Below are 26623 nucleotides of genomic sequence, written 5' to 3'. Positions count from 1 at the left end.
AGTTTAAGAGGAACCTTTCTGGTCTTTATGGGCTCAGAACAATCTTTCAAGGGAGATGGAAAACAATCACTATTAAATTCATGAATATTACAAGTCTGTTATACATGGTCAACAACTATAATAACGCTTTTGTATTGCTGTACTGCAAAATTTTGAGCTCAAAGTCAGTCGCATCAGTAAACTTTATAAAAAGAGGAAGAAAAGAAAATTTGTCATTTGGAATGGCTTTGGCAGGAGCAGCATGTATTTTACTGTTTTCTTTCATTCTAAGAAAGATGGCTTATATACTTCTTGTATGTATAATGCGTATAGAAATGCTGGGAGACATACTGAAACAGCTTGTCTGCCAATGCCTTAGAGCACTACATCGCTCCCTGCTGAACTGGGCATCCAAACCCCACTTTACTGTGTGGATAAAGACATGTCACCCTGACTGGGGCTTCAGTGGTAACTCTAATTCTAGACTCCTTTTGCATCTTTAAAACTCCAAGGCAAAAACAAACAAACAAACAAGAAACAATGAACAAAGATACAGACTAGCCACCAAATTTCTGAAATGTATGAAGTGTATGATTAAACTGATGTATGATTTAACTGATGTATTATGTAGTTCAACCTGTGGCACACAGTTCACACAGAAATAACAATGATAGTTAAGCTAAACTGCTCCAGAAGGACAACAGCTTACAGATACTATTCAATCTTAATGTCACTGCATCATATTTTAACACTACAGGTTTCTATCCTGTGGGTAGAAAATGAGAGGCAAAGTGATTCCTTTTTTTTTTTTTTTTTTTTTAAACTGGTTGTTAACTCTTTAGTGATTTGTAAGATGCTAAGATGTAAAATTTACTCGCTGTCCATATTCTTTTTCTTATTCTGTCTTATTAAAATGGTTATCTTATTAAACCATTTGTTGTTGAGCTGTTCTTACCGAGATCCAAAAAGGGCCCTGCACCATCTTTGGTGCAGAACAGACTTGCCAGGTATTGATCCTTTTCAAAAGTTTGGTGAACATGTGCTGTTTCCCACCACAATTAAAATAAAAAGGGAGTTATCCTTTTTCATGACTAGGTCTGCTGAAAGTCGGGATATCATTAAGGCAACTGCAAGTAGAGCACAAGTGAATCCTTCAGCACCTCTCCTGCACTCTCATCTGTATATTTGTTGCTGGGAATTCAAACTTCAGTATCTCACTTTGGGTTAGAAGACTTGGCAAGACAGAGAAAGCCCACAAGGTGTTCAGAGAGGTCACGGCCTGCAGAGCTCTTGCTGCCATGCCACGCCATGTGTTTTGATGACAATGCTGAAAATTGGCAGCTAGTTGTTTCTAAAGGGGATTCTATGAGGAAAAACTATGACTCATTAATATTTAAGGTTTTGGAAGACCAAACAGTTAAGAAATGCTGCCAAGCCAGGAATGGCAATATGTAAGTAGGAGGAAGAAAGAGTGGGGAAGCTGAAAAGGGAACTGAAGTCTCTATGCATTTTCTTGAATCCGAGGGACAGTTTGTGCCAGCCTTTGCCTTAGGTTAAGACAGCATAAGTCTAAGTCTAATAGCAGTGTCCCTGTGTTCCACAAAGCTTCCTGCTGTGGGGCAGCCAGGGGAGCCAAAGCATGTAGCCTCACAGCCAACGGCAGTCCTCCTACAACAGGAGAAACCTCGCCCAACCAGCACTGGACCCGAGAGTTTAATTAGGCAACTCTCTTGCTAAAGTCAGTTTTTCTAGAAACTGCAATTTTAAGAATGTAAGAAATGCCTCACTGAACCAGACCTGTGGTCCATTTATCCAACTGCTCTCTCTCCAGTTATGGATAATAGAAAATGCTACTTAGGGAGAACAGGAGTAGATCCCCACCTCTTCCTTTCAGCTTGGATTTACTTGAACCATTGTATATAAATCTGTTTCATTCCTTTTCAAAACCTTGCAATGTTAGCAAAAAAAAAAAAAAAAAAAATTAGCTGGCTCTCAGATAGCTTTGGACATAAAGAACCTAACAGTTTGGGCTGGCTATTTGCTACCTGGGATATTTTGGTGGAGCTAAGTTTTGCTGAATAACCAGGGTTGAATGTTACAAGAAGAATTCAACCTGCTGTGTCTGAAAAATACTACACCTTCTCCTCTTGGATAGACTTAAGCACTTTTCTTAAAGTGTAGGATAAATTTTCCAGGAAGTACAAGTAAACTTATGATTAGCTTAAAAATAACATTGGTTTTAAAATGGGGTCCTCAAGAAAAAATTTCAGCTTATCACACGAACCAGTTCCTTTTTTTGTCCTTGTGACCTAGATATGAGGAAGTCATAAAATTTACCCACAGAAAGTAAACAAAGCCTTTGCTTAGCCTAGGGCTGAGTTTCTCCCCCCTGCTCTCCCCGCCTTTTTAAAATCATTACTGGGCTTTGATTTGATTGTTTATCATAAATAAAAGTTAAAGCTAGAGTGAAGGCTGATGAATAAAACTCTTCTCCTAATTTTTTTTTATTCACTTAAAAAGCAATCAGATCTCATTATTCTTAGGGAGTACAAGCTGCAGGATGCCCTCAGCATAGGTACCCACCTGAACGACACCGCATCAAAAGCCAGCTGTGAAACACTAGAATCCAAAAACAGTGTAAGATCACACACACCCGGCTTCTATTCTGGTCCCCCTTGATTTATTATTTATTGGAAACAGAACACAAAATTATTTTTAAAACAGTAAAGGATAGCCGACTCCAGGGTTGGTTGATAACACTGCTAACTCTTGCAGTTTTACCAGGAGTCTCATAATATTTGATACTTTTGTCCTGGATATAAATTATAAAGTCAAAGCATCTCCTTATTCTCTTTTCTCTAAAAATGTGGAGACTGGGGGAGGAAGCTTGCCATTATTGTTACAAAAGGAGTAAACTAAAGGCTCAAAAACCAATAAATCAAACTGAACTTGTTATTTACTAATTTTTAAAAGTTCATATGACTTTTTAATCAAATTTCACTATTTTGTTTGTTTGTTTTCCTGAGTGGGACTAATTCACTCAATAAACTCATTTTCATTCAATAAAATTTATGATCACTGGTGATCTTGTTATTATCTGATTTTCACTGCCCACTCAGTGCCAGAGAACATTTTTATACTTTTGTAGTTTTTTTCCTCTTTGGGTACAATTTAATTTTATTCTTATTGTTGTTGCTGATGTTATTTTCAGCACACAGGTATTAAAAGTACTACAGCCTTTGACTACTGAAAGAAGGAAATGGAATTTGAGTGTGACAAGAGGCATCCCCTGCCTATAATCCAGCTCTGACTTGACTAACAGACTGAGCTACAGAGCCACACCAAGCTCACCATCTCTCCAGGCAAGAAGTATGGAAGGAAAAATAATCAAGTTACCTTTGGATCTTCCAGGGTCTAATGCAGCATGTTCAGCCACCAGCACAGTGGGGAAGACTTTTCCAAATACTATTATCACATACAATACTCTAATATATTAGAGTAAGTACTCTGTAACATATTACATTTAAACTGTAAAGTGTCACCTAGCACGTCTGACAGTGCCTGGATGCTCTGCTCTGGTCACCTCCCTTCTCATCTCGGGTCTAGGGCAGGACAGAGCAAGGTGGGAAGGCAGAGGTCACCTGACTGTCCCCATCTCTCCTTGTGCTGGTGGCAAGGACTGTGGGCACCAGGCACCTGGTGGCTTTCCTTTCTTCAGGACCGCAGAATAGGCTCCACAGAACTGCATGGGTAGCTAACATGAAGCTGTGTTCAGCACCTGCTCCCTGACTGTGGCCCTGTCCAGTTCAGTCCCATGCTCTCTCAATGGGTGTAATTAAAAGCTAGAAGAAGGAGCATTCGGTTAAATTATACGTGCCTTTGATGAGTGAATTTTTTTAAGCAGTGACTGTGTAAATACTTCAATATGCCTGAAAAAGCAGGAAGACAAATGGCAAAGTGAGGAGTCCTTACCTGGAACTGACAGGCACATTTCAGGCCATCGCCCTCTTCCTTACACACTCCCCCGTATTTACATGACGATTCATCACACACTCTTACATCAGATTCTCTTACATTTAACTCTGTGCAAAAAAAAATAGAGAAAGGAGACAGAAATTGAAATATGAGTAATCTGGGGGACAGCATCCTGCTCCCCAGAGGCAGCTTCCCCTCGTAGGACAACAGCTACAGCTAAACTCTGCTTCACCACACAAGCAGGTGCATGTTTACACTGCCAAAATCACGTCGCATGTCCTCCCTGCCAGGATTGCCCCCAGTACAAACCCTTTCTCCAGAGAAGTGAGGTCTAGCTGAAGCCGGGACCCTAACACGAGTGTTAGCCCATGATCACCCGCTACACCTTTTTGCCTGGCTTGCCCTGAAAGTCCTGAGGAAGAACAAAAGATACAACCACAAAGTGTCTCTGCCCTGTTCTCCAGTCTCCAGCTCACTCAGACCATTATCCTCCAGCCTAAAAATAAACTGAAGTGTGTTTAAACTATTATAATTTGCTCGCACTGTAGGAGCCAGAGTAATGAACCAGCGCCCTTCTGTCTAAGCTGCTGCATAAAAATATGGAACACAAATACAGTTCCTGCCCCACTGAGCTTGCAGCAGAGGTACAACCAGCAAACTGACTTGAGGAGCACAGGGAAAGCAAAGGCCGATACATCAACTGGACAAGTAGTAGGGCTAACACAATGGCTGCTTATATGGCGTCAAGTTTTTGGGGCATATATTCTTCTGAAATTTACATTTTATTTTGAAATATACATTTGATTTGAGATCTATATAGAAGAAAGAACAGTAGAAGGTACCAGGGAGATAATGGAAGCAGTAAGCGTTAGCCTAAATGTGTCCTCGCAGGTTCAGTGGAACAGTGCTGTTGCTATTGATTGCAATGAAAAGGTGAAAATAACACCATGGGTGCCAGAAAAATCCACTAGCTGTGTTTAAGAGTGCAATGAATGATAGTCCTCAAAAGGTCCTTGTGTGCTTGGGTTAGAGTCAGAAACCTCCAGGACTATACAGTAACACTACCCACTAAGAGATTCATTGACAGCAGTATTTTTTTTTAGATAAAGTCTGTGACTTCTAATAAGCAAGCTCTATCCCAACAGCTAGCTTAAACAAAACACTGAATACCAGCAATTCAGAAATGGGGAAAGGTATGTCAAAACTAGAAGACAATAATTCTCACTGCCACTTGCAGTCTGAAATAGGAAGTCACCCTCCTGCTCACAGTAGTGTAAACACTTGGGTATAGCAGTGACAGACACCTCCTAAAACTACTCCTGGAGGAATACAGCATTATACACTGCCCACATAATTTATATAAATAAATATGTATTATATAATAATTTACCTTTTACATTATGCTACAATGTGTTATATACTTCCATATTTAACGTAGCGTAAAACATATTTTTTCATAGCACTAAAGTTACAGGGGTATAGCTCAACAGAAGGTCCAGTTATAATCCCCATGTTTAGTTAACTGTGACAAAAAAAAATTGAAAAAATATTGATTTTTTTTTCCCTATACGTCCATCATTTGCAAAGACATAAATGAAGAGGGCAATGCATGTAACACGGGGTGGTTAGATATCCTGGTTGCCATCACAACCCTGTGCACGTGTTCTCTAATGTTATTCTTAATGTCACCATTTATCAAGTGTGATTGCTGCATTGTAGGACCCGAGTTAATGTGACAGAACATTGCAGCTTTTCAATTTAGTGTGTTCATAATTTGCTTCTGAAGGAAATGTGCATTTCTTTCTCCTCGTGAAGATCTGCTCCGGGAAGATGAACAAACTATCAAGATTAATTAAGAGGAAATGATTGTCATATCTGAAAGAAGAATCCACCTTTTGGTGAAACTGCATTTCAGAGAATGTAATTTATAGAAGTGAGTAACCAGACCAACAAATTACAGTGCTAACAGCTTTCAAAATCCTCTTCTCCAGAGCTCAGGACACTGAAGAGATGGGGGACCCCCATTCTCAGCTCTTTCCCTCTTTAAACAAGCTCACTGTACTTGGTGCTATGCACTCTCCAGCACCTCATATCACCTCTCATGCAACTCATGCTTGAAATCCTGAGGGTCTTTCCCCTTTGGCAATTTCCATCTGCCTGAGCAATTTACTGCAGACTTTCTGCAACCTCTCCCAGTGTAAATCACAGGATCACAGCATGGCTGAGGCTGGCAGGGCCCTCTGGAGGCCACCTGGTCCCACCCCTACTCCAGCAGGGACACCCAGAGCAGGCTGCCCAGGGCCATGTCCAGGCGGCTTCTGGAGATCTCCAGGGAGGAGACCCCACAGCCTCTCTGGGCAGCCTGTGGCAGTGCTCTGTCACCCGCACAGCGCAGAGGTGCTGCCTGATGGTCATACAGAACCTCCTGTGTTCCAGTTTGTGCCCACTGCCTCTGCTCCTGGCACTGGGCACCAGTGAAAAGAGCCTGGCTCCATCCTCTTTCAGCCCTCCCTTCAGGTATCAATGAGATCCCCTCCAAGCTTTCTCTCTAGGCTGAATGCTCCCAGCTCTCTCAGCCTCTCCTCATAGGAGGGATGCTCTGGTCCCTCCATCATTTTTGTGGCCCTCTGTTGGACAGAAGGTCAAATGTCCACCTCTCACCCAGAGCCCAAACCCTGGCTGCAGAAAAGAGCCTATTCACCATGGGCAAGGGACCTTACTTTTGGGGATGGATGGAGGGTGAGTCAGGCAGTCCCCAGCTGGCAGTTCAGCCTCAAGGCTGAACCAGAGATGCACTTGTTCCTAACTCAGCTATTGCTCCAACTGCAAAAGCCAGTGAGAAAGATTTCAGGACAAAACTAGAACAGGAGATGGGAAGATGGGGGTGACGAATCAGCCCTTGCGAGTCCCCCTCCCCACTAGAAACTCAGACTTAAAAAAACATCCTCAAGAGGAATTAAGATGACAGAAACAATACAGCTATAACTCTGCTACTTAATTTTCAGAGTGGACTGTCTTTCTTTCCATATAAATCATAAATACTGATTACAAGCTTTTTTTTATAACCCTAACAGGAAAGGCTACTCAGAGACTTGGAGCTGAAGTGGTTTTCTGAAACCATATGAAAGACAAGATAGCCTGGTGGCTGGCAGTTGAATGTGACAAATGAACTTTATTCTACTTTAGGATGTCATCTAATCCCTGCTTCCATTCAGTAGCAAATTCAAGTAGCAGTAAAATCAAAGCTCTGACATATGTATGATTACATTCGATGAAATCACTAGAACTGAGAAGTGTGGTGGCTGTAATGAATTCCACATCTATAGAGTTTTGTTCACAAATGAATAAATGAGAATGGATGTTATTAGAGCGGTGTGAAGAGGAGCAGGAGATGTCTTGCATGTCTGAAATATGCTCTCTCTTGAATGGAATCCCCATAGAGAAAGAATTAAAATGGAGTTTCTGCGATTATTTCCAGAAGAATGGCATCATTATCATCATATGTGAGAACAGACCTATAAATGGAGGAAGGACATGCAGCAAATGGTTTAGCATAATTTCTTATATGTTTCCTCAATGCCTATCACAATTCATTTCCTAGACTTTTAGCAGGTATAAATAAGAGAAAGCCTTGGTATGATTCATTACATACAGGGGGAAGATTTTAAGTAGTAATCCATCAGCTCCCAGGAGAAAATATAATTAGTGCAATTAAGCCAAGCTTCCAAATTTAAGATAAAATTAATTTCCAAAGACCTGAAGTGCAGTATTTCACGTGACTTGCTGGTATCTGTTCAACCAGTACGCTTGCTGGTGAGGTGAGGAGTGACTTGCACAGAGCAGCTTGCAGGAATTTGTCTGCACCACCTCAAGGTCTTTTTGCTTTTTATTTTTTAATGCTTTTTTTGAGAGAAATTCACCTTGTGATAATCTGACACATTAATAAAAATAAGTAAAGCCTTCTCCATTTTGACTCCTTTCAGAGAGTTCAAAATACAGCTCAGTACAAGTAGCTGGAGATTGGCTTTTCGTTTGTGACCTCAAAATGCACTGCTCTGAGGCATGAACCTCTAGTACCAAGCTAAATTACACATGTTGAAATTCTGAACCCGAAGATGAAATCCAATTTGGAGTTTAAGTACACCACACATGTTGCTTCCATCTGGATACCTACAGAATAAAATAAAATAAAATCTAGGATGGGCAAATCCAGTAACTTCATAAGCAATTCATTTCTTTCAAAACTTGTGTGTCTCCAGGTGTTGGCTGTCGTACATAGTAATAGTGGGGGGGATATACGGAAACAAAAAGTGCCTTTTCCACATGCAGGTGGGTGGGTGGGTTCACTGGCAGTGCCACCATATACAGCCCTACTGAATATTTCAGCTGTGCCAGGGAAATCCTCTCTCTGCCCATCTGCCTTTGCCTTCTGTTCCCTATGGATAAGAGCCTGACCAGGTGAGGTTCCGGGACCCTCCGCATTTTTCTCTGGACCTATGGGTTTGCTACAGGAGGGGAGCAACTTGTACTGTTCTTACCAGAGAGGAAAGGCAGGATAGTGTGGGGTGGCAACTCACTGTTGCTCTTCTGACAGTTTGTTCTTTGTGAAGCCAAGCTTTAAATTAGGGCACACAACCTCTCATGGAGGTCATATACAGACACTCATAGATACAGCTAGGAAAGCTCAGAAAGGGGCTGTTCCTCTACAGGTTAATACCTGCTCCCCCCCTCCTCGACTGTAGAAACAACTGGAGTGGGTCAACATTTGCCTAGGAAGAAGTGGTCTGAGGAGAAATCATGTTGTGTGAGGGTATGCTCGAGTCCACAAAGTATACTAAAGATAGTGATTGAAAGATATGACTGAATGAGCCCTCAGCACCATAGAAGACAGTCAAAATCTGAAGAGCAGAAAACCTATTACTTATTTGATTTTAGGAGTCAGCCTTAAGGCTCAGGTTTGGCTTCTCTGCCTGGTGATGGTTCCGCTTTTGGCAAATTACTTAGGAATGACTAGAGAACTTAATGGGAAAAAAACAAAACAAAACAAAACAAAACACTACAAACAACAAAGAAACAAAAAATAAAACCATCCCCTTAAAGACTATGAAAATGAGCTGTTCATTTGACAAGTAGACTAATAACCTGGGTCTTAACTCTAACAAAGCTTCACTTGCTGGTCACACCCTTTGCTCCACACCACAGATGACACTCAGAGACAGGCCTGTGCCTCAGTTGCTGCCAAGCACAGCCTGTCCACTTAAACCACAAGGGTGGCTTTGAGGGACAAAACTGGTAAATAAAATTACTGAAAAATTAATGGGAAAAAAAAATCCAGGAAATGTTTTGGATGCCCCAGGCATATCTCTGCTTGCCTCCAGCTTCCTGACATAATTTTCCTGATACTTCCTTGACATCACCTTCCACAACTTCTGTGCTGTTTCTGTAGCAAAAATCAAAAGTAGGAGTCAAATCCACTGAACATATGCCAAATGCTGAAGGTGAAGCGTTATTCCACCACACATGCCTGTGTGGTGAAGGTGTTTTATTTTAAAACAAGTCAGCACACACTGTGCAGACATGCACGTGTACACAAACAGGTCTGTGGAAAGGAAGCCCCCAGGCTTTGCATCAGTTTCTTTGACACCTGCCACTGATGCCATTTTAAGAAAACATCTTGTCTTTACACCCTTTTTTTCTTCATCTATGTCCATAAAGTGCTTCACTGAGGCACAATTCATCCTAGAAGACAGTGAATGAGTGGCCACTTCTATGTCCCTTATTTAGTAATTGATAAACAATCTCTGCTTTGGGTTATCCATATCATTTAGAATAGCATAGCATAGCATGGAATGGAATGGAATGGAATGGAATGGAATGGAATGGAATGGAATGGAATGGAATGGAATGGAATGGAATAGAATAGAATAGAATAGAATAGAATTAGAATAGAATAGAATAGAATAGAATAGAATAGAATAGAATAGAATAGAATAGAATAGAATAGAATAGAATAGAATAGAATAGAATAGAATAGAATAGAATAGAATAGAATAGAATAGAATAGAATAGAATTAATAGAATAGTTCAGTTGGACGGGACCTACAGAGACCATGTAATCCAACTGGCTGACCACTTCAGGGCTAACCAAAAGTTAAGGCATATTTTTGAGGGCATTATCCAAATGCTTCTTGAACACTGGCAGGCATGGAGCACCAAGCTCCTCTCTAGGAAGCCTGTGTTTTGCTGTCCCACATCTGTTTCAGCAACTGTGGATTACAAAAATCATGACAATTTGCATGCTAGAATTTATAACTGTTGACTCTCTTCTAAGAAATGGTCTGAGGTTATTGGAAGCAGTCAAGGGGAGTAGTCAAGCCTTTCAGAATAACTTAATAATTATTTGTCCAAATAAATACTACATGCTTGTGGCAGGTAAGTCAAAGCAAGTCACAGTGGACCATACTGTTTTGTTCATATGAAAAGGTATTTTTTTCTGGGGAAAAATACAATCAACCAACCAACCAAACAAACAAACAAACAAAACGGAAAATAAGATAAACTCTACTGGGAAATGATTCAAAGATAAGGAGGATACCGTTCAGACATGGTACATCTGCTTTGAAGATAAATATTGTTGCTGATTTGCGGTGTCCAATTTAAGAAAGAAAAAATTTAGAAGAAATTATGAAGGTGGAGAGTGTGATGAGCAGAAAGAAAAGAATGAGGGGAAGAGGTATTTAAAAAAATGCAGCCAGAAAAGAGAAAGAAGAAAATGAAAATATGTAACACTGGACAAAGTTAACTGAAACCCTTAAAAACAAAGCAAATGCAACTGAAACCCTTAAAAATCCTTTAAAATGCCTCTTCTGTGATACAGTAGCATTTTCTTTCACAGTTCCATTAGAAGAAAACAATTCATTGGAACAGACCAGAGGTTATGTGGAAAAAAATTGTTAAAATGAATTTCCCTTAAAAAAACAAACAAACAAACAACAAAACAAAACACATCAACAACTGTAGTCTAATGGACTTAAGATGCTCCCAGACATTTTTTTAATTGGTCAACTAATGGATGCATTAAGTGGCTGATAGCAAATGTGCTGCTTTCAAAGAAACTTTAAGCAGTATTATAGGACTAGTAAAAACTGTTTTGTTGTGTCTTGATGCAATATTTAAGACTCAATTGTGCAGAAAAAAAAGAAAAAAAGAAGCTGTATTTTGGCTCTTGAGAATGCTAACTGAGTGAATAAAGCTTGAAATATTTCCCTAAAACTACTTTTACAAGACTGCATTAACATTTGATTGCTTAAGTGCCGTCCAATTTACCTAGGATGACTATACTTTTACATTTCTAGTCACGATAATCTCCTTTTAAAACAGAGAAAAACAGAATACATACGTGCTGCTAAAGTAATTAGTATTCTTGTACACAATAGGAAACTGGAGCAAATTTTAACAACTAGCACTCACACAGCAAGGTAACAAGATTGGCTTTGAACCTGAGAGTCTCCCACACTGCAATTATTCACATTACCACTATGCCTCAGAGTAACTCTATTCAGTGTGAAAAAAGTGAGGAAAGTGTCAGAGTGATGAGTGTTTGGATGACAGTTCTGTCAAAATATTGGATTCAGCCCATGGTGCATTTCTGTTTCCATCATACACAGAAAAAAAAATTGTATTTGTGGAGAAAGTTGAGGCACTTTTTTTGTTATATTAAAAGCTTTGATAATATTTCAGAAATTATGTATAATCTGTAGGTGAATATTTCAGCAAATGGTACAAATCGACCAGCTGTGCAACTGCTTGGAGACAGCCAAAGATGCAGTGAGAAAACTTGAAATGTTTTTCTCTCGCAGAGACACTTATGCTGGTACGAGGGTTAGGTGGCACAGCCATGTGGCCATCAGGGCACAGATCTGGCACTTTTTTCTGCTAGCAACTGTCCAGGCGCTGCCTTCAAAACTCGTCTGCAAAGCAGAATCTGTCTTACTACAAAAAAGTATTGAATGTCATTATACAAGGCTGTTACAAAGAAGTTAGCATGCCACTGCATATTTTTACATAATATTAAAATATTAGGAAAAAAAACACACATGCCTATATAGCATATTTACAGCAAGATTAGTTACCACATGTATTATCAGTCTTTAGGGCAGTTTCTAGGGAAATGAAGGATGTGGAGAGTAGTGACATTCCAAAGGTGCCTCTGTTGGTTTCTTCCAACAACTGTTGCACTCACTGGGCAGTCTTGGTCAAATCTGACAGTGGCAGAGGCCTGACACAATGATCTTCCTATAGGTTTACGAAAAATCAGTGGCTGCTTGGAGAAGAGGGTCCAAATTCGTGCAAACTGGAGGAGCTGAGGGAATGTACACTGTGACAAGGCTCCTGTGATCAAACCATAAGCACATACAAAATAAGCTGTCGCTAACTGTTTTCCAGTCATGGTGCTATTGCGGTCATTATATATTGCGACTTGGAAATCGAAATTTGGATGTTGTAAACACTTCCAAACACACGGGCTTTTTAGAGCTGCTCAGAGACATTACACAGCACACAGGTGATGGTAAAATCAGGAATGCTTCAGCTTAAGGAAGCTGTAAAATTTATTTCCATGGGGGCTGAATGCCCATAATAGTACCACATCTGTCTTTGTTTTCCAAAATTGCAAGATATACTGACAAAAAACATCTTCCCAAATTCAGGAATGTGGCCAGCCTCTAGTTAAAGGAACGTATTCCTTGCCACGGTTCTGTCCCATGCCAAACACAACTTTTCAACTTTTAAGATTTGAAAAACAACATTCTGCAGCCAGCAGAAGTTATACTTGGATGACCAAGGAAATACGTGAGATAACTGATGTGCTGCTGAGTGCTACTGCCTGTACAAATGGATGCACTCTGGTAGGGTAACTTAAAAAACAGCACTTTTACACTTCACCACCTCATTTCAACTAGTGGGGCTCCTATGAAATTTTTCATTTGCATAAATTATACCGTTAATTCCTGACAGTTGTGCAGCATGTGCATGTACAGCCAGTGGGAAAATGTTATTTGTCCTTGTTCTCTTAACACCTACTTGCTCTCTGTCTCTCATTCTAAGGGATAAATGGTCAAATATCTAAAACACTTTCAAGTTTCTTGCTAAGGGTATGCTGTATTTCTCCCCCAGCCCTCAACCCTGGGGTTCCTCACCTGTTTTCTAGCACCATTCCCAGTGTAAGAACCAAGCAGGCAAGTATACTGCTCCTGAGGAAGTTATAGATTTGGCTACTCCATCTTCTTCCTGAAGAAATCTTTCTATGCCTAATTACAAATCAAGGTGAACATTTTAGTTGTGTTCCTTAAGGACAGTTATTTTCCTAAGCCTATAGAGCAATGACAAGCTATTCTAACACTCCCAAACAGAGCTCTCATTTATACCTAGAGCAGTATCACTCCTGAAAAACTCGAAGGCCTAGGCAAGGTAAAATGGTGTTAAAATCAATACTGAGGCCCAAATTAGTCTCCATCAGCATTACAGAGAATTTCTTCTTTGATCTGTAGCTGACATACATAACTCAAGTTGATTCTGAATTGCAGTATAACATTGGTCAAATTCTAATCCCATTTGTGGCACAAAACTTGCTTGTAAGTTTTTCTTTAGTCTAACTTGCCACATTAAGATCTGGATTAGAGGTGTCACGTCTTGTCAAGCCTACAGGACTGCTGGATTTGTTTACAGGTAGGGGATGGATGGCTAATGGATCTACATAGCCATGGGGATAAAAGCCAAGACCTTCTGTTGTTTGCTCCTCACTTCAATTTCTTCTGCAGCAAAAGAGAAACACGCCACGGTGTGAACAGCTGTGTGATGCAACGAGGACATAATCTTTCTATAAGGGTTTCAGTATTCCCTTCTCCCCAGTCACTGCCTGCAGAACTCTCTGCTGCTGTGCCAGAGAAAGCAGCACTCACCTCTGTGAGCACAAGTGAGAGAAGCAGTAAAAGTGCCTGATCACGATTTGTTGTTGCAGAAACAAAAGCCGAAGTCAGTGGAAGCTTGAGCACATCAGAATTGTGTCCATTCACCACCAAGCCTGTATGTTTTCTTTGCTCTCAAGGTCACTTCAACACAGGCTTGACTTCAGTGTTCTGGAAGTCCCAGCATGAAACTGGACTGGTCTCCAACCCCCTCCCAGAGCACAAAAAAACAGTAATTTTTTTAAGAAGCTGTAAAAACTCAGTAATGCCACCCCTGGGTTAGGATGTGTCCTCCAGCAGCCTCAGAAAAGGGTATCTATTGTTTCAGCTCTGTGACATCTGGATAACAAATTACACATAAAATGAAAGCATGAACCTTTTTGGAACAACAAAGGGTGTGTAGAAATTCAGGCTCTGCCCATGGATTTACAATTTCCTCTAATGAAAATTACAGATGTTGCTTGGATCCTGTCTGTTTTACTATTTTACTATTTTAAAGATATTTGGGGGACTATGAAATCAAAACTTTTTTTTAATTCATTTTTTAAAATAAGTAATTTATAATTATTACTTATTAAGTATTATTACTTATTAAGTATTATTACTTATTAAGTAGTAAGTAGTAAGGATAATGAAAAATGCTAAAGATAATGAAAAATACTGGAGAAAACCAACACTTTTTCATGGTCCTTTGAAGATAAACTAATACACAAGATTGAGATAGGTTATACAGAATTGGTCAGATTATTACACAGACAATGTATACTATGCAGATCATGAATGGCTCAAAAAATTGTATCTGTCATAGGGAAAAAAATGGAAAAAAATGCAAAATAAATATATACATGTATTCCAAACCAAATCTTTTTCATGATAATATTTTCAGTGTTCAGTATTGACTCCTATGTTACTCTCCTCCCCTTCCATTTTCCCATTATTCCAAATATTTTCCCTTTAGGTTTATAAAGACAGAAGAAATAGAAAATTATCTGGAATGCTAAGTCCTTTAATTTCTCAGATATAAAAACAAGAAAAAAGAGGGAGGCTTTTGGTCAATTTTCTAGAAAATAGTATTGTCTTCAAAGTAGTTTTGGATGAGGAATTTCGAATCTCATATTTGAAATGAGATTTTGCCTCTTAACACACATAATCTGAGGCTCCAGTCCTATAAGTGCCTGGACAGAGACTTAATCTTGAGCATATGTGTGATCTAGATAAACCAAATGGAACTGATCATGTGTAAGATTAAGAATGCCTTTAAGTGCTTGTAGGATCAAGGACACAAGCGATTCCTTAAGGACCTAATTTTTATGCAAATAATAATTATCTTGACTAGGGCTTCAGTCTATTAGAGACAAGTGTGTAGAATTACAGTCCAGAGAAGTATTTTAAGTCACCATTTTTTCCTCATACTTGAAACCTCCCTTTAAAAGTGACAGAAAATATCTGACAAAGAGTTGTCAGATAGTGTATTAATCTATCCTTAATTATTTATGATCTAAGGGGGAAATGCTGCTGTCTGCAAGATGACTCTATAACATAAATCTAAAACATGGCCTCTAAATATCTTAAATTTTAAACATCACTCATTACTTCCAGTCATTATCATTAATAACTATGTGAAATATTACAATACCTAGTGGATGCAGTGCAGATCTGATCCCCCTTCTGAAAGGCATAGATAAGAGCCAGTTCGTGACTTACAACATAAGCAGAGAAGTCATACAAACTGTGACAAAAATCAGATATTATTGTGCCCATTTCACTGGAGGAGGAAGGAAAGTATAGAGAGACAAAGATTACAACAGAAGGCCAAGGCAGGATGCCACATCACATTCATCCAGTTGTTTTGCTACCAGGTTCTCTTTGCTCAGTTTGATCACCTTCCCTTTACTAGAAACACCTTCAATGCTACCCCTAGAAAATTGGGATGGCCACCAAAAATGAAGCAGAAATAAAAGACTTAGGGAGTAAAAGGAATGTTAACTCTCTAAGGGTCCTAGTGCAAACTAAAGAGTTATATTGATGTATAAATGCAGCTTATACGACTCATTTGTTGTATTCAAATAGCTGATAATCACTGCTCAGGAGTCCAGCTGTGCAGCTGTGATAGAGCTTAATGCAGATAATGCCATGCACACCAGAAATGTTTTATACTCCTGCTAGGAAAAAAAAAATAAGAAAAAAAATTGTTTATTCAGAAACACAGTGTGGGGGGCTGGTTCCTGAACAGCAATGCATGGGAAGATGGGGGAGTCTGAACACACTTTTGAGGTGTGTTTTGCCCTAAGGAGGGTGAGACAGAGAAGAAAAGAAGACCAAAAAGAGGAGCATAAGTTGGGCTCAAACCAAGCATAATACCATTCTTCAGAAAGGGAACAGCTCGTGCCCATGCAGGCTGTTTTTGTAAAAGAAGTTCCCATACATGCAACAGCAGTTTTCTGATGGGGACACCTCATCTCCTCTCTCTTCCTCTCTCTCTCCTTCCAGTCACCTGAAGTTTCCAGGAAGGGATCCATGCCTCAGGTAACTCTTTTACGAGAGACCACTTCTGCAAGCCTCTGTTACTGGTGTCACTCAAGACTGATTGAATATGTGGAGTAAGCTGCTAGACCTGGAGTATCCAAATGACGCTTTCCAAAAATGTTAGCAAGTTACCTGTCTTCTCAAGGTAATGAGTGTAACAGAGTTTTTGAAAACATCACAAGACTTCAAACCTGCAATAAATCTTATTTTCTGAGTGTAGAAAACTGGAAGAGCCAGCCAAACTTACACATGAATTCCTGAAAGAAATGCATAACGTCCAAGATGTTGCAAACAAAGGGAATAAAGATCAAATCATGATTGAGGTTGTGGTCACAGGACAGGAAGATCTTCATGCCAGGAGAAAATTTTAAATCTAATTCAAGTTAGCAGTGACTGAAACCATCATCTGTCTGGAGGAGTCTAACTTGCCTTCACTAGAGAAAGCCAGCAAACTATGTCCCATGTCACAAGGACCTACTCAGGGTTACTTCCCATCTCCAATTGAATATCTAAACAGACAGATTTGCAGATGGAGGTAACACCTTCTGTGGCAATGCATTTAACACTACAACCACCTGTCTGCACTAGTATTTTCAATGTTAATAGAGACTGACAAAGCCGAGGCAAAGAAAAAACTTACAGAAAACTGTCTTCTCGTAATGGTAATGATTAAGGATTTTTTGAATAATCTCAGTCAAGCTCTTTTAGCAAGAATGCAATTGATGCTGCTGATTGATTCTTTGTACGTGGGATTGCTGAAGGGCCTGTGAAAACAAATAACTGGAAATATCTTCCCTGCAACTCCCAAATGCTGTTCACAACAGTTTCATATAAACACAACCTTACTTGTAACCAGGTGAGGGAAATCAGCAGGGCTTCCTGGCCATCTCTTACATACTATATTCTGCTCCCAGCAGCTGTAAATTCAACACTTCACTAAGCATTAAATTTACTCTCAAGAAACATTTTCTAAGAGAGGCGACAGAGTTATTGCACTGTTGTGGCTGTGGAGGCAGATGGCAGTATGCCAAAACTCCAAGAAAATTTTAAATTAGAAAACTGACCATCTGCTATAGGTGGAAAAAAGGTTTTCAGACCCAGGCTCCTCCCTTAGTTTTGTAATTTTCTTGGTACTGAAACGCATGATGTGGTGTGCAACAGATGCCATATGCTTTCTGACAATTCCTTATTTGCAGCTGATAAGCACTGGAATGTATTAAATATGAAAGAGATTCAGGAATTCATTCTTAAATTGCATTATGTTCTTCTATTAGTCAGCCTATGATAAAGCAGGGGAGTACTTAACAAAAACTTCAGGATACTTTGGGATACTCCCTCTAATAACATCTGGATGCATTTATGTATTCTTTACTTGAAATAGGCAGAGTTAAATAAGAACATAACATTTTTGATCACTTTCATCCTAATTAACTGTTCAACCAAGAGTTATGGTATATCTTTAAACATTAAGGTAAACAGTTGAACAGCTTCTTTTAGATGTATGAAAAAATTGAAGGCTATCATTAGAAAGGAAATAATATTTTTGGTCTTTATCCCTCTTATAAGAATGTTATCAAATGATCAATAAATGCATTAGTAGAAACTTTTTAATAATGCTTACATGAGTATGGACTATATTCCTTTTATATAACTCCAAATCACAGCCTACAAAAATTATAAAAGTGGACCTGATATGTACATTATACATGCATGGGTAGGAAAACACACAGTGCCCTGGAACATGGATGAATACTGTGTTCCTACCACTAGAATGTGCGCTGCAGTATCTCATTTAATCATTGTCAAGATGGCTATATTAAAAAGATTTTAATTAGGTGTATATATTAACACTAGATTTTAATTATATATATTGTTATAAGCCACTGTGCAGTATTCAAATGATCACTTTTTTTTTTTTTAATAATTTTGTCTATACTGCAGGGGGGGGAGGGGGGGAGAACAAAGCCTCTCAATACATCTAGAGCCATCTATTGACTCAGTAGCTACTTCAAAGGTCAGCTACCCTTGTCAATATGAAAAAGAGAAACAAAAAAGGGAACTTGCACAGATTTTCACAGCAGATAAAAGACCTGTAGACTGTTCTGAGTCGCAGGCTTCCTGCAGGAACTGAGCCCAGCCTGTGGGCCACCTTGTTCCTTCCAAGCCTCTGCTTCTGTCAGTATAATGCTCTGTGAGAAAATGCTTTGGGCCTCTGGATCCATCAAATGCATATCTTTAAAGCAGACAGGCTGAAAGAGACCCATGAACAGGCTGGAAGAGCTCCTTTCTCCAGTATAGCAGAACTCCAATGTTAGTGTTGGGGAGAATCGAATGGATGTTCTATTAATGTTTCTCAGGTGATGGATCATACGGTATAATTAAATATTATTAAATGTACTTACATTATCAAGTAATCTATGTATACTGGAAACCTAGGGAGTGCACTGAACATTTAAAGGAATCGTTGAAGGGGAACCCTGGGAGGGAATAGGTACAACCTGACCTTGGATAAGGGCCTGGAGATGATGAAATGAGTTGAAGCAGAACCAAGGAGCGGAGGGAGCATGCGTCGAGTGAGAAAGGTGAAAGAGTTCAGCGGAGAGGAAGACTCCTTACTTCATCTGGACGACCACCTGGACGACCACCAGAGTGCGCCACGCATGTGCAAAGGGGAGGGGAGCTAATTAGAATGAAAAGCGAGGCTGATGTTGCAACCTGTAATGAATATGTATACCTGACGCAATATTGTATGTATAAATAACGGCTGGGAAGTAACGGGACTTGAAGCCAGATTTGGGCACCTGCCCCGGCTTCCAGCGCTGAATAAAGCACCTTCATATAATCACTTGGTGGTTATGTGGTTGCTACGCTAACATTTTGGCGACCCAGATGGGACAGCGTGGGCACTGCTGAGGCGGATCGTGTCTCGGTTTCGCTCCAGCCGGCACCGAGGGATTCTCGGGGAGCAGTCGACCACGACCGACCTCCGCTGCTCACGACGTACCACTGGAGTGGTAAGCAAAGGTGCTTTCAACTTTGGGTATTCGGTACCGATTTGGTTGGGAAAGCCTGCCGGTCAGACGCGGCGAAAGCCACGCTCGGTTGGGCAGGGAGCTCCCGGGGTAAGCCTAGGCGCCGTCCGTTAGACAGAGCGAAAGCTCTGCAGGTTCGGCATTGGTAATTGTATTGGTCTGTGCTGAAGGGTCAGCACCTGGTATTATTGGTATGTAAAAAGCGTGCTGCTGCTGCTCCGGCAGCTTTTGGGAAAGCACGCTGCTGCTCCGGCAGCTTTTGGGAAAGCACGCTGCTGCTCCGGCAGCTTCCGGAAAGTGTGCTGTTGCTGCTCTGGCAGCTTTTGGGAGAGTGTGTTGCTGCTCCGGCAGCTTTCGGGAGAGTGTGTTGCTGCTCCGGCAGCTTTCGGGAGAGTGTGTTGCTGCTCCGGCAGCTTTCGGGAGAGTGTGTTGCTGCTCCGGCAGCTTTCGGGAGAGTGTGTTGCTGCTCCGGCAGCTTTCGAGAGAGTGTGTTGCTGCTCCGGCAGCTTTTGGGAAAGCACGCTGCTGCTCCGGCAGCTTCCGGAAAGTGTGCTGTTGCTGCTCCGGCAGCTTTTGGGAGAGTGTGTTGCTGCTCCGGCAGCTTTTGGGAGAGTGTGTTGCTGCTCCGGCAGCTTTCGGGAGAGTGTGTTGCTGCTCCGGCAGCTTTCGGGTCCGTATCATAAGCTCAAAATGAAAAAGATTAAAGAAATTCTGGGAAAAGATGTACCTATCCCGCGGACATCCCCGCTGGGGTGTTTGCTAGCACACTGGAAAGAGGGAGGTTTTGGTCAAGAAATGCGGAAAGGAAAGCTGATTGATTATTGTAATATTTGGTGGCCACAGTATAAACTAGAGGACCAAGAAACTTGGCCTGAGAATGGAACATTGCAATATAATACAATTTTACAATAATGCTATTTTGTAAGTGGGAAGGAAAATATGATGAACTGCCGTATGTGGAATTATTCTTTTATTTGCGCCGAAAGCCTGAATGGCAGCATGCTTGTGGAATAATGGTGCTTGAAGTTTAAACTGAGGAACGTTGTTGTGCATGTACTAAGGAGGGACGCTGTATACAGCATCAGGCAATAGAGAATAATAAGTATTATGGGAAATAATATAATATAATAATATAATAATGTATATAATAATATAATAATGTATATAATAATATAATAATATAATATAATAATATAATAATGGAAATATTGATCTGGAAGTTGCGCCGTCGGCTCCGCCGGAAGAGCCAGGACAGGGAGGGAAAAGAGAAAAGGAAGATAGCAGTAGTGATGGAGAATCCCCGATTTTAGTCTCCCCGTGTCACATAGGACCCGGCAACAGCGAAGGGCAGGAGAAACTATAAATGAACAGGGAGGGAAAATAATCGCTCCCCTCAGGCAAGGAGTGGGGACAGAAGGACCGGTATATGTCAAGGTGCCTTTTTCAGCTGGGGATTTAATGATATGGAAACAAGCAGCCAGCACCTACAGGGAAAACCCAGAGCCAGGGTAATGAAAATGATAATTAAAACCCAAAATCCCGATTGGGATGATCTCCAGGTGATCCTGGATACTTTGATGGATTACATGGTATTACGGGCAGCCAGAGAGAGAGCCCGAGAAGATATACGTAATGGATTAGTGCTTGGAAATCTAGATCAAAACTTCCCCACCGAGGATCCCCAATGGGATTATAACACAGGGGATGGAATAAGGAGGCTGAAGAGATATCAAGATTGGGTACAAATCGGGGTACAGAATGCCATGCCCCGGACCATAAATTGGTCAAAATTGTATAATGTCAGGCAAGAAAAAGCAGAATCACCTTCCGCCTTTTTAGAGAGATTGAAAGAAACTGCTAAGAAATATACAGATTTAGACGTAGAGACTGAGCAAGCTAAAGCTCAATTAGCACTCATTTTCTTGGGACAAGCCCAAGAGGATATTAGGAAGAAATTGCAAAAGTTAGAAGGTGCAGATTTGAGAAATTTGGATAGGCTGTTGGAAATAGCCTGGAAAATCAAAACTAGCCCAGCCAGTAAAAATTGAACTTAAGGAAGGGGCCCGACCGGTACGGATTAAACAGTACCCGTTGAAGCTAGAAGCTAGGCTAGGGATAGTAAAGATTATAGATAAATTTCTTAGCTACCACATTCTGGAGGAATGCAAATCTGAATATAATACCCCAATTTTCCCAGTAAAGAAACCTAATGGGGAATACAGGCTAGTGCAGGACCTTAGGGCAATAAACGAAATAACAAAAGATATTCACCCAGTGGTGGCTAATCCTTATACATTGTTAACATCTGTAAAAGAGAAATATAAGTGGTTTACGGTAATTGATTTAAAAGACGCCTTCTTCTGCATACCCATTGACAAGGAAAGTAGAAAGCTTTTTGCTTTTGAATGGGAAAATCCACGGAATGGACGAAAGATGCAACTAACCTGGACAAGGTTGCCTCAAGGATTCAAGAATAGCCCGACCCTCTTCGGCAGTCAACTAGCTAAAGAAATAGAAGACGGGATTAACCAAGAACAGATTCAGGTACCAAAGGACCGATACTTGCTGCTACAATATGCGGACGATATATTAATAGCTACCGAAGGAGAGTCAGAATGTATTCAGGTAACTATTGATATTTTGAATCAATTGGGACTAAATGGGTACAAGGTTTCTAAACAAAAGGCACAAATCGCGTGCACAACAGTAATTTATTTGGGATGTGAAATTTCTCAAGGACAAAGAAAATTGGGAGTTAACCGAATACAAGCTATTTGTGAAATCCCCGAGCCGCGAAATCTGCACGAACTACGGGCTTTCCTAGGTATGGCCGGGTGGTGTAGACTGTGGGTAATGGACTATGGACTCATAGCAAAGCCCCTCTATGAAACCCAAAAGGCCTGTACATTTACCTGGGGAAAGCCACAACAAGAGGCCTTTAAGAAATTAAAAGAAGCCCTGATAAAGGCGCCTGCCTTGGGCTTGCCGGACTTATCAAAGGACTTTCAGCTGTTTGTGCATGAGAGACAACGATTGGCATTAGGAGTACTGACCCAGCGACTTGGGAGCTGGAAAAGACCTGTGGGGTATTTTTCTAAACAATTGGATGCGGTAAGCGCCGGATGGCCCTCGTGTTTAAGGGCCGTGGCAGCCACAGTCCTTTTAATACAGGCAAAAGGGGGGCCATTGGCTATCGCCCAGCCAAATGAATCTTAAGAACTACTAACCTATTGAACCCAGCAGTGTTTCTAGGAACAACTGCGGAGGAAGGAGACCTCAGTCATGATTGCGTGGAGATCATCGAACATACCTATGCCAGCAGAACAGACTTAAAAGATCAGCCTCTGGAGAGACCAGATTGGGAACTTTTCACGGATGGAAGCAGCTTTGTGGAAAATGGGACTCGTTATGCAGGATATGCAGTAACTACATCAAAGGTAGTGATCGAGGCAAATTCCCTACCTCCGGGGACTTCAGCCCAACGAGCAGAAATAGTCGCCCTGACGCGGGCCCTGGAACTAAGCGAGGGTAAGAATGTGAATATTTGGACAGATTCAAAATATGCATTCGGGGTAGTCCACGTACATGGGGCATTATGGAAAGAAAGGGGAATGCTATCCTCACAAGGGACTAATATAAAATATCAGGAAGAAATATTGAAATTAATAACAGCTGTACAGAAACCCCAACAGGTGGCCATAATGCATTGTAAAGCCCATCAAGGAGGGATGTCAGAGATTGCAGAAGGTAACAGATTGGCAGATTTGACGGCCCGGAAGGTCGCGCGTGAAGTACGGAAAGTAATGGCTCTAATTCCATTGAAGGTAGGCCTCTCTTGTTTCAAATTACCTAAAAACCCAAAGTATTCAGTAGAAGATGAGAGACTTGCAAATTTGATGAAGGCCCAGAAGAATCCTGACGGCTGGTATGTGACTGCGACAGGACAACTTATAGTGCCTCCTATAGTAATGCGAGAAATCTTACAAATAAAACATAATGAATGTCACTGGGGTGCAGGAGCAATGGTGACCTATTTGAAACGAGGTGTCATCTCGGTACACATGTTAACAATGGCAAAGTCAGTAATGTCAAAATGTGAGCTTTGCTTAAAGAATAACCCGGTAGCAAGGAAACATGCTGAGATGGGGAGAATTAGAGCTGGAATAGAGCCTGGAGATTACTGGCAAATAGATTTCGTGGAACTGCCTAAAGCAAGAGGTTATAAATACCTATTGGTAGGGGTTGATACTTTTTCAGGATGGCCGGAGGCCCTTCCCTGTCACACCAACCAAGCAAAGGAAACGGTAAAATGGTTACTACAGGAAATAATCCCTAGATTTGGTGTACCATTGGGTATTTCTTCAGACAGGGGACCACATTTCATTGCCAATGTGGTTAAGGAGGTTAGTAGGTTACTGGGAATCACCCAGAACACCCTATCCCACTTACTCCACCCCCATCCTATAGTACTAGCGTTAACAAGCAGGCATAGAGGAATCAATAAGATAGTAGACTAACGAAGATGCGTTAAGATTATACTTACTAATCTCTATATCAAGTTATACTCACTAACCTCTACTAACCTGATTCAACCTAATAGTAATGAAAATACTTGCTCTTGGTATGAGTGAAGTATTTTCAAAGGGGGGAAATGTTAGTGTTGGGGAGAATCGAATGGATGTTCTATTAATGTTTCTCAGGTGATGGATCATACGGTATAATTAAATATTATTAAATGTACTTACATTATCAAGTAATCTATGTATACTGGAAACCTAGGGAGTGCACTGAACATTTAAAGGAATCGTTGAAGGGGAACCCTGGGAGGGAATAGGTACAACCTGACCTTGGATAAGGGCCTGGAGATGATGAAATGAGTTGAAGCAGAACCAAGGAGCGGAGGGAGCATGCGTCGAATGAGAAAGGTGAAAGAGTTCAGCGGAGAGGAAGACTCCTTACTTCATCTGGACGACCACCTGGACGACCACCAGAGTGCGCCACGCATGTGCAAAGGGGAGGGGAGCTAATTAGAATGAAAAGCGAGGCTGATGTTGCAACCTGTAATGAATATGTATACCTGACGCAATATTGTACGTATAAATAACGGCTGGGAAGTAACGGGACTTGAAGCCAGATTTGGGCACCTGCCCCGGCTTCCAGCGCTGAATAAAGCACCTTCATATAATCACTTGGTGGTTATGTGGTTGCTACGCTAACACCAAGACACCCTAAAGGTGTCTAAATCTCAAACACCAAGTCAGCCCCTTTCACACAGAGCACAGATGTTTGCAATGTCCACTGTTCAGAGATTTATTTTTTTTTCCAGAATGATCTTTGTAATTTGAAGAGGTAGCTGATATGCTTTGAGAATACTAAAAAATCACTAAAACCGTTATGAACAGACCAGATTGTTTAGGAACAGAGAAGTCACATTTCCACAGCTGTGACCTTTTAGGATTACTACAGAGAAATGCCAAGGCAACTTGGCCAAGTCTTATTTTTAGTGCATGGCTTTTATAAACAGATCAAACCTGATATGGTGTCCTGATGGGTAATTATGCAGTCACTTTAACAACCTTCCACACTTAATAAATTTTCCTCACCTCATGCAGATTTCCCACAAAAACTGTTTTGGGGCTAATCTCTTGGTAGTTTGGTGACTGTAGAAAAACCTTCTCTCTAAGTAAGGCCATGTGAGGTCTTGAAACAGTAAGATATTAAACACATAAATCTGCTATTGTACCACTGCAGGATTTCAAAAATATTATTAATAGATACTCTGTAATACCTAAGATACCTGTGGGATTTTGAAAATGATGAACACAAATTTCAAAAGCAAGGTAAATAGTAATTCAGTTAGATCAAAGTACAGAAAAGACTTGATAATGAAGAGAGGTGGAAAGAGTCAGCAAAAGGGTGGCAGACATTAAGGATAAATAACAAAAAGTGTTGGGAGTGGTTCAGTAATTTCACTGAGCTGCCTCAGATAGTAGGAGTTTTCAGTATCTCTCATTGCTCATGTAATCATTCTAAAACTGATTTCAAAACATAAATTTAACATCTTTATTTTAAATTTAGACTTCAGACTTTCATTAAAAGGACTCACAGCTTGGTGCTTTTAGAAGATTTGGGGGAAAAGAATTGGCTAAACACACTCACTGTTTAGAACAGCATGAGACTTTTATAATGTCTTTTGCCTGTGCCATGTAATTTTACACTTCTTGCATATAAAACTTCATGCCCTAACTCCCAGTTCATGCACAGGTTTTTGAAACAGTCATTAACCCACACATTAAAATGAAAACCAAACACTTTGTGTAGAATGCCATCGTACAACACCAACTGGGATGCTCACGTAAAATCCTACTGCAGATTTCCAAGGTTGTTTCACTTAACATGCCAGAGCTATGGTTTTGTCCCAAGAACAGTAAGTAGCTCATCTACTAAGTGCATGAACTAAAGCAGCCCTGGGATCACTCTTCCAGCGTGCAGGGGCAAGGGAACACTGGACTGAACTTCACCTCTTCTAACTAGCTCAGAGGTTTTGAAGCCCAGGAAAGATCTAAAGAAATGTGTTTTTGTTCCTTATCCTTCAATTCTTCCTTCTCACCATAGAATATCAGTCATTCTGCATTGCTCAGCTGGACAGCATCCTTCTGTGGATGGAAAGGACCTTTAAAATAACATAGCTGAAAGACTTCCCAATCTGCTTCAAAGCTCACTCATCCTCTTCTCTGTTCTCGGCTCTATTGTAAGGCTGTATGCATATTCCCCATTTTGTAATATGGAAAAAAAAAAACTTTGAAAAAGTCACATTTTCATGGATAACCAACAAATGATCTTGCACGATTAAGATGACTGCAAAGATCCATAATTCAATGTTACCATTAAAATGTGAGATATAAACAAAATGGGCTGAAAAAGTCCATCTTTGAGAAGCATAGTGTAGAAATTGTCAACAATTTAACACCTTATTATGGTAGCTGGGAAAAATTTATTCCATTTTATCTGTGAGCAATCCCAACTTTATTCTTTCTTTGATCACCTCTTATCCTTCTTTTCTGAGGCATGTCTTTGGTTTTCTAATTTTCATGTTAACTTAGGGTCAGATTTCAACATGGAACTTATATTTAACTTTGAACACAT

The 26623-nt window shown here is 40.6% G+C and overlaps 1 protein-coding gene across 1 annotated transcript in view; it reads right to left on the bottom strand.

The window, feature by feature from the left end:
- TMEFF1 (transmembrane protein with EGF like and two follistatin like domains 1) overlaps positions 1-26623 on the bottom strand; it is a 128537-nt gene that overhangs the window by 49998 nt on the left and 51916 nt on the right. The window contains exon 2 of the mRNA XM_048079575.2: positions 3952-4061. Within this exon, the coding sequence (XP_047935532.2) occupies positions 3952-4061 (110 nt within the window). The remainder of the gene's footprint in view (positions 1-3951; positions 4062-26623) is intronic.

This window comes from Anser cygnoides, chromosome 2, assembly GCF_040182565.1.
Source record: "Anser cygnoides isolate HZ-2024a breed goose chromosome 2, Taihu_goose_T2T_genome, whole genome shotgun sequence".
NCBI lineage: Eukaryota > Metazoa > Chordata > Aves > Anseriformes > Anatidae > Anser > Anser cygnoides.
The sequence above is the reverse complement of the archived record's forward strand: the minus strand, read 5'-3'. Positions and strand labels throughout refer to the sequence as shown.